The sequence below is a fragment of the Triticum dicoccoides genome, chromosome 5A (genome assembly GCF_002162155.2).
Source record: "Triticum dicoccoides isolate Atlit2015 ecotype Zavitan chromosome 5A, WEW_v2.0, whole genome shotgun sequence".
Taxonomy (NCBI): domain Eukaryota; kingdom Viridiplantae; phylum Streptophyta; class Magnoliopsida; order Poales; family Poaceae; genus Triticum; species Triticum dicoccoides.
The window spans coordinates 633141208-633153972 of NC_041388.1; the positions used below are offsets into that span (position 1 = coordinate 633141208).

Below are 12765 nucleotides of genomic sequence, written 5' to 3' on the forward strand. Positions count from 1 at the left end.
TATAATTATGTGATGCTTAAATTAATGTTACTCAATCATGGGTATTTTCATCCGCGACAACCCATTTATTTTGTATCTCTGTCAGATGACGGATATGAAAAAAAATTATGTCTATTTGCAAGCTCAAATGGGATGGGTAAGGGTATAGAATAACTCCACCCATACCCAAACTCTACGGGTGCCATCCTAGACCGGCCAAAAACTCGGCCGCGTCGGCGGGGCACAAACCTTTCCCGAAACAAAAATACAAACTCGAGGAAACGCGTGAAGTCCGTGGCGACAAAGCTCAGTCGACTCGCTGTTTTATTTTTTATTTTTTTGAAATTCCAGTTGACTCTGTTGACTCCTGATTTTATATAACACATGGTGCGCAAACCGCAGAGCATCGAAGCTAGCCAAAAAGAAAAAAGGAAAGAAAAACATATCGCGCCCAGGAACATGCCCACGCCCTCCAAATCCAGGCTGCTGCCGCGGCCAGTCCAGCTTCTACTCATTCTTGCAGGCGCAGCAGCCATGGCCGGGGCTGAAGAACTAGCCGAGCAGCTGCCGATCACACGTCCGGGCTGCCCTGACAAGTGCGGCAACCTGAGCATCCCGTTCCCCTTCGGCCTGATGCCCGGCTGCTTCCGCGAGGGCTTCCAGGTCATCTGCGACCACTCCGTCGACCCCCCTCGAGCGTTCCTCGCCGACACCGATAACAACCGCATGACGGTCACCGACAGCGACGCCTCGGCGGCCTCCGACGCCGCCGCCTATCTGGGGTTCAACACCTCGTATTTTCCGGTGGAGCTGGTGGACATGTCAGCCGACATGAGCCAGGCGCGGGCGTACGGCCCCATCACGTCCGGCTGCAGCACCAACAGCACCCAGTACAGGTTCCAAACTCAGGCCATGACGCTCGGCGTCACGCAGGGGCCGTTCGCCGTGTCGCAGACGCTCAACGTCGTCGTCGGCGTGGGCTGGAGGGTCGACGTCGCCATGGACGGCTCGAGCACGCTCGCCTGCAGCACTGGCACGGGGCGGGAGCTCGCGGCGAGGAACGGGTCGTGCGCGGGGCAGGGCTGCTGCGAGGCCGCCCTGCCCCCGGAGCCGGTGTACGGCAGCGTCCAGCCGGGGCTCGTGGTCCCGAACGAAAACGCCCTGTGGAGGTCCAGCCCGTGCTCCTACGCCATGGTGGTCGAGAAGTCGCGCTACGTCTTCTCCACGCCGGACCTGTACGGCGACACGCTGCTGATGGAGAGTTTCCCCGTCGTGCTAGACTTCGCCATCGTCGGGAACGCCTCGTGCCCGGCGAAAGGCCAGCGGCCACCTCCGGACTACGCGTGCGCCAGCAGCAACAGCTACTGTGTCAACGCCACGGTTGGCCTCTCCGGCTATGCACTCAGCTACGTGTGCAAATGCTCGGAGTACTACGAGGGCAACCCTTACATCGCCAATGGATGCCGAGGTACCATCTCTTCTCAATCAAGCTAACAATTCGTTGACCTACTAGTAGCACACTCCATCCTGTCTTAGACGACTAATAATTAACTAACTCAAGCTTAATTACTTTCATGCCCTTAATTTTATCTTCTCAAGACATCGATGAGTGCAAGTTCCCGGATCTATACTACTGCTCGAGCAAAGGCATATGCAAGAACAGGCCGGGAGGATATGACTGTCCATGCAAGCCAGGAATGAGAGGCGATGGGAAATTGGGACAGTGTGTGGAGAAATTTCCCATTGTAGCCAAGGCGATTGTGGGTAAGTACCACTTCAACTGCTAATACATATGCTGCTAATTTTAATACTACTGACATGTACTTAATTAATAAAAGTATAGGATAGGATGAATGTTCATATAGGATACCATGTTAATTCTAAAATGAAGTCTGAAAAGATAGGTAAATAATAAGTGAAAATGGGGTACATGGACAGCTTTTTTTTCTTTTTTTTTCTTTTTGAGTGGCTGGGTACATGGACAACTACGTACACGGCCCCTGCTCATTTGCGCGTACGCACGCTCAAGACAGGCCCAGAAACGAGCCGTCATCCTTGACCAAATAATGGGGCCAGTTACCCTGTGTGAGCTTGCGTGGTCCTCTTCTTTTCCTAGTTTTTGATTTTGGCTTATCTGTGTATTCCACATTTCCACTTCAATGCCAGTCCAAAGGACCTGCTAGGATGCACAGTGCTCTGGATCATCAAGAAATTGGCATGGTTTCCAACATACCATATGCCTTTGACTAATATGCTCTATAGTAGTATTTCTCTCAGTAAAAGTTATGAGAAACAAAACCAAAATATGAACTAACCAATCTAAATAATTTTGTATACTTTTATTGTCAAAGTTAGAAAAGTTCAATGGCAGGTGTACTAATCAATCTAGCTCACATGTAAAATAATCATTTCAAATAGAACCCACAATATTTTGGTGGAGCGTGGTGCCTTTGGCAATATATTTTTTGGTGTATGAATATTTTTGCTCTAAAGAACAGATGAAATTTTAAGAGGGTCATTCAAATGATGTTTAGAATGATTTTGAGAATGGGATTGAAATGGCTTTAAGACTTTGGCACATAAGATCCCATTAAGGCCCTTTCAGCTTGTTGGCATAGCAGGGTAGCTTCTCCTTTCAAAGCACATCACTATCAAAACAAATTATAAAAGTACATGAAAATGAGAATAATGTGTGCCGTGGTCAAAATTCATCAAAGTAAAAGGTCCTCACGCGCTTCCTCGGGAGCTACAAGTACATAGAGACTAGTTTTTTTTTCCGATAAAGAGCAGAATTTATTGACTTATAATGTTGCATCAAGAGAATACATTCACTATGAGCACATGTCAGGCCTCTAAACGATTAGGATGGACACAACCAATACCAACGTAGAGACTAGCTTAGTAAGCTCGAATCTGCACAACATTCACATTGGATCCAACACTATTTTCTTCCTTGGTGCATTTTGCTCAATTCCTTTTTTCGATAAAGGGTGGATTTTATTGGCTCAAAACAAAGTATCAAGAGAATACAAACATGATGAGCACACACCCGGCCTATGCATAGTTAGGATGCACACAGCCAACACTAACACACACAAAAGCACATGCGGGCAAATATCAAAGTCATATAAGACCAAAGCTATGCATAGGCGAGGCAAAAAAAGAAAACTAAGTGATCAGATCTTTGATCGGCAAACTATAGGAAAGACCATATCCGCACCAACCATCTCATGACAATACGTGAACGACGAGATTCTTCAACAACAACGCCTTCACAAAGGGAGCGACGCTTAGGCGCCCGCGTCACCGGATCCAACCACCGAAGGATAGAATCTAGGTTTTCACCTTGAAGAAACGGTCCGAGCATATCCGAGCAATGCCTTCAACAAGGTAACGACGTATGAATATCGCCATTGCCAAGTATAACCAACTCGGGTCAGACCTGAGCTTTCACCATGGAGCTCGATACTAGGTGCTCAAGAAGCACCACCATTGTAGTCATTCATGTGATGTCGCCATCACTTTTCCGCAATCCGAGCAGCTACACGCTACCAACGATGCCGCTGTACAACCATTCCTCTGCGTCAAGCCGCCATCCATAGTTTGCATCTCATCGCCGAAGCACCGAATCTAGAGAGATGAACCCTCACAAAGATTTTCAGTGGCCACAGCCGCCATGGAGCCGATAGGAGGTCAAAGCTATTTTGCATCCACCACCAAATAGGCCAATCAAAATCTAGATCAACCACCACCGCCTGAGCGCCCGTCCACCGGCGAGGGGAGGCCAGACCAAAACAAGTGCTTGCCCACCCGTGAGGATGCATGCAGCCATACGCTATGGAACAATTCCACACATCGCTGGAACAAATCCATTGCCCGGCCAGCGGCATCACCCATCCAGCGCCCTTCCATCCAGGCTTGTGCGCGCCCACCATTCATTTATGCATTTTCTCAATTTCTCGATCCACCTTGCGGTAAACATACAAGGATGCAACCAAAAAAGGTCCACAACTCCACATACAAATACTTCCGCTTGGTATAGAAATCCAATTCCCCGAGGCAGAGTACATATATATGGCTTACTTTGTGAGGGTCGCTGACTCGAAGAGGACAAGTCAGAGTCTCTTCCCTTTCTTTCTAGTGTTAAACTATTCACTTGTAATTCTACTTTTAAGTCAAATTCTAAATAACTTGTTGAATCAGTATTTTATTATCTTTTATGCAATATCATTTGTTGCAAACTTTTTGTAGGATGTTTTCGCATGTAGGTATCATTGGTGGTATTTCTATCATAGTGGTTATATCATTCCTAGTTCTTCTCCGCAAAGAGAGAAGGAAGACCAGGGAGTTGTACGAAAAGAATGGTGGACCTACACTAGAGAGAGCAAAAAATATTAAAATTTTCAAAAAGGAGGAGCTCGTGCCAATTTTAAAGGAAAGCAATCTTATCGGAAGAGGTGGGTTCGGTATAGTTTACAAGGGCACTCTTGGTAAAGAACAAGTTGCAGTGAAGCAACCGATTAGTGGTAGTCTGCTGGAAAATGACCAATTTGCAAATGAAGTCATCATCCAATCTCAAGTCATCCACAAGAATATTGTTAGGCTCATAGGTTGTTGCCTCGAGGTTGGTACCCCGTTGCTGGTATACAAATTTCTCTCTGGTGGTAGCCTGGATGACATTCTTCACAGCAAAGACAAGAAGCCTCTAAACTTGGATATACGTTTAAGTATTTCTGTAGAATCAGCAGATGGTCTTGCTTACATGCATTCAAAAACAAACACCAAAATCCTACACGGTGATGTCAAACCAGCAAATATACTTTTGGATGATAAGTTTGTCCCCAAGATCTCGGACTTTGGCATATCAAGGTTGATTGCGGGAGACAAAGACCACACCGGAAAAGTTATCGGTGACTTGAGCTATATGGATCCAGTATATCTACAGCCAGGCCTGCTAACTGAAAAGAGTGACGTCTATAGCTTCGGAGTGGTGTTGTTGGAACTTATTAGTAGGAAGAAGGCCACACATTCTGACAATAACAACTTAGTAAAGAGCTTCCTCGAAGTTCACAACAACGAGAACAGAGCAACCAACTTGTTTGACAATGAAATTGCGGCAGCGGAAGACATGGAGCTTCTTCAAAATCTGACAGGAATGGCAGTCGAGTGTCTGAACCTTGACGTGGATCAAAGACCAGCGATGGCAGATATAGCACACCGCCTTCTAATACTGAACAAGTCTCGTAGATGGTAAGTTCTTGGACGCTGAGTGAACATATATGTTTGTGATAACGTTTTTTATTTTGCTATTTTGAGCAAATATTACTGATACATATGGGGAATGTGTCCATTAGTTCCAAGAAAATGTGTACTTGGTTGTAACTCGCTGTTGTGTAACCATGTATTCGTGTTAGCAATTGTACGTCTTCCATATACAAAGGAGCAATCATCGTCACATTAGCGTATAATTAGCAAATTTCCCCATGTGCTTGGATGCACCAGCGTATATATCTTGTTGAAGCTGGTTCTGGCTGATTGTGACTGTTAAGATGCAGCTACAAATCAACAGTTGTGGAGTTTATAACAAAAAGAAAAGAAAACTACTAGTCGCATGGAGCCGGAATCGTTAGCTCTTCCGCACCGGAATGTTGGACCAAGTACATCCTCATGCATGTTTGTCAGCACGGAAATCGCTCGATGTTACACGAGATCGGAAGGTCGGCACAGCAATGGCTGAGAAGAGAACAAAAGGTGGTCAGATACTCAGATTTTGGCCGGAAAAGTCTTTTGTACGGTATGTGACGGGTGGAACGATAGGGCTTCGGACTCAGCATCTGAACGTAGTAGTGCCGTAGTGCCTCCCGAGAGCCGGATGAGCGTCTGAGTCCAAAGTTCACACTTCACACACGCACCAAAACAAACTACTTCGGCCCCCAGAAAGAACCTGCAGGGCATTCACTCGTTGCGGTCTCCGCTTGACCGCGCACGCTTGACAAACACAAGCTCGGCACTGGCACGCCTAACTCCGTCGGTATCGTCGCCGTTTGCTCGAAAACCCTAGAGTTGCGTTCCAGCCAGATGAACCTGATGATCACCGAGATCAAGGAATTGAGCGCCATTCTCTTCCTGGTTCGCACCGTCGTGGTTAGGGCATTTCTAACCGATCCATTATAACCGGTTCGAAGAGTGAAAATTCGGTTTTACTTTTTTAATTAGCATCTAGCCGATCCCCAATTCGTCGTAAGGGAGCAAAGATTATACACAGCCACGATGAATTTCACTATATTTACTCCACCGCTCGCGGCTGAGTAAAAGTCGCGCCTCTCCTCCATTCCCTCCCCGCTCCACTACCCCGCCACATTTGCGCCTGCGCCGCCCCTCCCACCCCCTGTCGGAACTAGCCCGCCGCTACGGACGCTCCGTTGGCTCTGCCGTGGTCCTCGAATACTTGGATTGTGCCTCCTTTTCCCGTCGCCAGCGCAGAACCAGTGGATCTGCGGTTGCTGCCGCCGCCGTCGGATTTGGCATTTCTGGCCGTCGGCGATTGTGCCTTGCCATGGATTGGCCGCGAATCGGACAGCACAGCCATGGCAACGCCTCCGCGCCGTATGCGGGTATCGACTCCGCCTCTAGCCAGTCGAATCTCTCCCGTCGGCAAAGACATGCCCGGCCGTCGTCTGCGCTCGACGCCGGCCCAGTGGCTCGTCGGCTCGCCGTTGCCGCTCATACAATGCGACGACTACCCGCGGCAGGTGGTGCGCGGAGTTTCTACCATGCCGCAACATCCCAGGTGGATGTCCTTCAAGTGCAAAAATAATGCGGTATGTGCTTCTTTTGATTTGGTTGTTCACCGGATTCGGCGCAATTTTGGTAGCTAGTTGTTTGCTCAAATTTGTGAGTAGGATGGATGCAAGTTTTGTTATTGAGAAGAAGAATACATCGATCTATTGATAGCACGAAAATTAATAGATATTTGTGCACTCGTTGTTAGAATAGAGGCTAGAGATGAGATTAGATGCGAAGCAATGTCTACTTTAGAATCAAAGAACAGAAAAGTGTGCAAACTCAAAGCCGGAGATCAACAATGAAGACATAGAGAAGATATAATCCAACTAATGTGAGCAGTTACGAAAATTGGATATCTTTTAAAATGTCTAATAGTGGTTATTGTTTTCTTTGGTCTTGCTCTTGTAGCGAAGAATTGATGAATTATGTACTCCAATCTATCAACATGTCGTTGAATAAAAAAATAAGCAAAGAAATGTGTTTTGGTGGCCGAAAATGAAATGCAAATGAATTTTTTTACTCCATTATACATAGGGGGTCGGCTAGGTCCGAACAAAACTTAGTGGAGTAAATTTAGAAGGGGAAGTGTCGTGGTTCTAACTCTGACGGTGATGTAGGGGGGTATGTATGGAGAGGCTAGATCTTAGCTATTGGGAAGTTGTAACACGCGAGGTTTACGAGTTCAGGCTCTTCTCGGAGGAAGTAATAGCCCTACGTCTCGGAGCCCGGAGGCGGTCGACTGGATTATGCGTGTATGGATTACAGGGGTGCGAACCCTTCATACTGAGGAGGGGAGTGGCTTATATAGAGTTCGCCGGGCCCCTCCTGCCCTCAGTAATGCAGGGTTTAAGGTACATTTAAGGTTGGGCGTTACTGATAACGCCCCTAATAAGGTGCTATAATGACCATAAAGACTACTTATAGCTGACCGTTTGCCTGCGGAGTGACTTTAGGTCTCCTGGCAGTCGAGTGATTGACTTCATGGTCGAGTGATGGCTTCTTGGTCGAGTGTCTTGAACCCGTCGAGTGGGATACCTTCAAGTCGATTGAAAGGTGACTTCTTCTAGGGATGTCCTTGGGTAGGGCTCTTTGGACGGGTCCGTGCCCCTACCCTAGGTACATAGCTTCATCATTAGCCCCCGAATGGATCGAGGTCAGAGTGGGGAAAGAGTTGGGGATCTTTCCGACTGGTTCTTTGGGCTACACGAGTGCCTCGTTTCGGGCCGATCGTCACGGATGACATGATCAACCTTTTTCAGTCGCCTTGATCCATTCTAGGCCTTTCGTCAAGTGAATTTCTTTGCTTGTGACATGCCGAGTGTCGGCGCGAGTGGGGTCTTCTGTTTTTGGCAAGTTGTTCTGTGGTCCGTGGATGTCGCGGGATTCGGATTTTGGGAAGCGCGCGGGACGGGAGCGGCCGCGGTAATCGGAAGTGATAAAGCGGAAGCTCCTCGATCTCCGCGCCGCCTTTTTCGCCACGTACTGCGCGCGCGTCTGCTGCGGGATTTGACTGGATAGCCTGGGCCTACTAGTCAGCCACTCGGGAGCGGCCCCTTATAAGTTGTCGGCTCGTGGCTTCCAAGCCGTGCGCTCTCTTCTCCTTTCTTCTTCCTCTCTCCCTTCGCAAGTCCTTCCGCCACCTCCGCTCTCACCCTAGCGCCGCAAACCCGTTCGAGATTTCGCCGGCGACGATGGTGAAGGCCAAGACGACTGCTCTGGAGCGCGCGAAGAAGGCGGCGGCGGCGGGGAAAGGGAAGAGGTCTGCTCGGGGCGGATCTTCCTCCAGGACCGCCCTGCCCAAAGGTTGGATCCAGGGCGACTGGATGCCGTCGGTGCTCCGGCAAGAGGATCTCGACGACATGGTCGAGGGGGAGTCATTCCCCACGAAGCTGCGCGTCTTTCGGGGGGAGAGGTCGAACCTCAACCCCGCGACGGTGAGTGCGTGCTCCTAGCCACCCACATCGACCGAGGGTTTTCTCTGCCGCCCCATCCTTTCTTCCGGAGTTTCCTGAACTTCTTCGGAGCGCAGCTCCACCACTTCACTCCCAACTCCATCGTGTACCTTGCTGCCTTCATTTCCATGTGTGAGGCTTTCTTGGGTTGCCGCCCCCATTGGGGACTTTTCAAGCACATCTTTACCTGCCATTCTCAATCGGTCAAGAAGGCCAAGTCAAGTGACGAGAGGACGCAGGTGATCCAGCTGTGCGGGGGCCTGGCGATCCAGACGAGGGGAAAGAGTTGTTTTCCATCTATCACCTTCCCGGAGTCGGTCCGTGGTTGGCAGTCGACCTGGTTCTACTGTCAGGACCAGGCGACCCCAGGACAGTCGACTGGTCTTCCTCCTTTTTCCCTCGACCGAGCCGAGAAGCCTGCCTCTCTGAAAGTCGCGCCGGAGGAAAGGGCCCAAGTCAAAGTGTTGGCAGGTCGAGTGGTTGAGCTTGTCCGTGAGGGTGTGACTGGTATGGACCTGCTGGAAGTCTTCCTCCAAAGGCGCATCCAACCGCTCCAGGCCCGCGACCACCCGATGTGGCTGTATTCGGGTCTCGACGACACCACTCGGATCCACCCGGAGGAGGTCACCGACGAGATGCTGGAGGGGTGGCTGTCGAGCATCACGGGGAACAAAGACAACCCCCGAGGAGCCAGGAGATTAATCCCACTCGACAACTCGTATGAGGTGGACCAGGTATGTCTTTGTGCTCCCGACCGATATCTTGTTTTCTGCATTGGTCTTCTTTGAGTAGGTCGATTGACTTTCGTCTTGTCTGTTGTTTTCCAGCGACCACCGAGATGTACTCGACGCCCAACGAGGCACAGGGGTCGACTGAGGAAGGGGAGGCGAGCGGAGGCGAGAGCGGGGATGACCAAGGCGAGTGGGAGTCTGATGGTGAAGGAGAGGGAGGCGACGACGTCTACTCCAGCAAGGAGGAGGAGGAGGTTGAACCTCCCCGCCCGGAGGGGCGATCCAAGCTCACACATGATCCAGCGCGGGGACGTGGCAAGGCGACTGCTCCTGTTGGGCAGTCGTCGAAACGCCCTCGGACCTCTCCTCCTCCGCCGACTGGGAAGGCTCCCAAGCACCCACGAGCGACGCCATCCAAGCCGCCCAAGGCTCTGCCCAAGATGAAGATAGCTGTTCCTACCATTTCCGGGTAATAATAAAACTTGCTTTCCTTTGTCGACCGTGGACGGATCCTTGGTCGATTCACTGAGCCAACTGACTGACTTTCGAGATTTGCAGCGGTGCTACTTCTGAGGTCTCCGCCAAGGACGACGACCAAGAGATGGAGAACGTTGTTACCTCCAACCCTGGTACGATCGCTGATGTTCCGCTTTTGAGTCGACTGGACCTTTATTGCAACTCTGGTCGATTGAATGTTTTCCTTGTAGCCCCTCCTCATGTTATCGACCTCCTGGATGACGATGACAACAAACCGCTGAGAGTGAAGAGGAAGAAGAGGGCGTCGGCTGGCAAGACCCCACAACCCACTCCGGCGCCTGAGGCCGCAGCTCGGGACGATGGCGAACCCACTCGGGCTTCTGTGACTTTCGCCATTCCTCTGACGAGTGTGCAGCCCTCGGTGTCGACTGCGGATCTGTCTTTGCTTTTTGCTGCGTACCCCGTCCCTGAGGACCAAGCGGCTGCTGCGAAGGAGGCTGTACGCCAGGCGGGGATCATGATGGAACAAGTGAAAGTGGCTCAGGAGGCCTGCCAGGCGGCTTATGATGCGAGCTCGGCTCTTCAGAGTAACGTCCAGGTCAGTCAACTTCAACACTTGGTCTGTTATGATATGTTGTTTGAAGAATCTCTTTTCCGAAGACCTTTATATCTGTACACCCAGTGGGTGTGTCTGCCAATTCTTGGACCAGTGGGGGCACGCTAAGTGCACCCACTGGGTGTAGTCCCCGAGACTACGGTGGACTGCTGGCAGTCGACTGTAGTCTTTCTATTGAGTTGTTGTAGCTATATTTCTTCACTCGGTCTGGTCAGGCCATGTCAAATGGAACGGTATTCGGTCGACTGCTGGCAGTCGACCTTCTCTCTCTTTTTTTTTACAGTGAGGGCACGTTGAGTGCACCCACTGGGTGTAGTCCCCGAGACTACTGTCGAATGTTTTTGCTTCGGCTATAGTCTTAGAAACGCCATCATTGTCTCTTAGTTACTCGGAAGCAACTCATCTTGGACTCGACTTCGGGGGCCGGTCGGATGGGATAGGAACCGGTGGGGGCACGCTAAGTGCACCCACTGGGTGTAGTCCCCGAGACTATGGTGGACTGCTGGCAGTCGACCATAGTCTTAGTATTTATTGCCTTTGTTGTTTTTTACTGTAATGATAACTCCTCCCCTTTGACTTCAGAAATCTTGTGATCTTGGAGCCCGCTTGGCTTTGGAGAAGCAGCAAATTCAACTGAACCTTGATCTGGAGCTGGCCAAAACAGAGCTGCAGAGGGTCAGAGACGGCGCCGCAGGTAAGACGCCTTTGTCGACTGGTTAGTTTTTAGGCTTGAGTATCCTTCTGCTATTTCCGAATCAATCATCATTTCTTTGCAGAAAAACTGAACGAAGCTCTGGCGAAGAAGGATCAGGACTTGGCTGCTGCTCGTAAGGAGGCTGATGACAAGACCGCTCTGGCCGCACAGAAGCTGGCTTCGGTCGACCAATTAGAAGGAGAGAATACCAAGTTGAAGACCGCTCTGAATGAAGCCAACAAGGAGTGTTCGCGTTGGAAGAAGGAGAACCTCACCCTGAGCGAGAAGATGGAAGGCATCGCTCGCAGGAGGGACGACCTGGAGAGCTACTTGAGGAGCCTCGCCAAGAAGTTGTACATCAAGCTTGAAGGTGCACATTCAGTTTCGACTGGTTTTTTTTGTGTCGACTCAGTCTATGAAAATTGACTTATCCTTGGATCATGTAAGCAGAGCTTTGCTAGAACTTTGAGGAGGAGACTGGGCGGATTGAAACGAGTTTGGATCCAATCAACTCTCCAGTGAAAGATGAAGCTGCCATGAATCTGCTCCGACTGGAATCTCGTATTGACGGCGTCGTGGACTACCTGGCTCGACTGAAGGTTGCCATGTCACTGGTCGATCCGGCACTTTGGCTAGAGTCTGCGCTCCAAAACGATCTCGAGTCTCTGATGACTCGACTTAATGGAATCCCTGACCGAGTGCAGGAGTGGAAGAAGTCTTCTGCTCGGTGTGGCGCTGATGTGGCTCTGTCTCTGGTCCGCGTCCATTGCAAGGAGGCGCGAGAAGAGAAGCTGGCCGCCATCCAAGTCGCCAATACCAAGAAGCACAACTTTCAGGACTTCATGGAGACTTTCATCGCTGCTGCCACTCGCATTGCAGACGGGATCGACTTGGATGAGTTCGTCGCCCCTTCCAGTCCTCCACCTGAGGAATGAAAAACTTTTTATGCTTCACTTTGAATTTGCCTCGGAATGCCGAGTGGGTTTTGTAACCGTTAAACTCCGCCTTAAATTTTCCTCGGAATGCCGAGTGGAATTGTAACAGTTAAACTCTGCCGAGTCGAGGGCTCGAATACTTTTATCTGAGGTCTGGGACCTTTTAGGTTTTATTTGAACTTGATTTATCGTTGAACATCTTTGTGGATGATCCGTCGAGTGGAACTTGGTCTTCACTCGAAATAACTTCGTATTTGTGGTGCAGCTCCGAAGGAGAAGGTAGCAGTCGATTTGCACCTCGTCGTCCTTGCGGATCGGGTTGCGTCCCGTACTTAGGCAAGCACTGGGCTGCAGCTAAGCCTCCGAGTGGGAGGTTTGCTCTCACTCGGTAGGATTTTTAAATACTTAGGCGAGCACTGGGCTGCAGCTAAGCCCCCGAGTGGGAGGTTTGCTCTCACTCGGTAGGATTTTTTAATACTTAGGCGAGTGCCTGACTGCAGCTAAGTCTCTAAGTGGGAGAACTTAGGCGAGTACTGGACTGCAGCTAAGCCTCCGAGTGGGAGGTTTGCTCTCCACTCGGTAGGATTTTTTAATA

The 12765-nt window shown here is 50.1% G+C and overlaps 1 protein-coding gene across 2 annotated transcripts; it reads left to right on the top strand.

Moving 5' to 3' along the window:
• Positions 1-402: 402 nt before the first annotated feature.
• LOC119303609 (wall-associated receptor kinase 2-like) lies at positions 403-5444 on the top strand. 2 transcript variants are annotated; one of them, XM_037580739.1, is made up of 3 exons: positions 403-1447; positions 1579-1743; positions 4248-5444. In XM_037580739.1, exons 1-3 carry the CDS (start codon positions 439-441, stop codon positions 5231-5233), a joined length of 2160 nt encoding a protein of 719 aa, XP_037436636.1. In that variant the 5' UTR covers positions 403-438; the 3' UTR covers positions 5234-5444. The 2 variants fall into 2 exon arrangements, with proteins under 2 accessions (XP_037436636.1, XP_037436637.1); XM_037580740.1 differs by having other exon boundaries at positions 4231-4383.
• The last annotated feature ends 7321 nt before the right edge of the window (positions 5445-12765 follow it).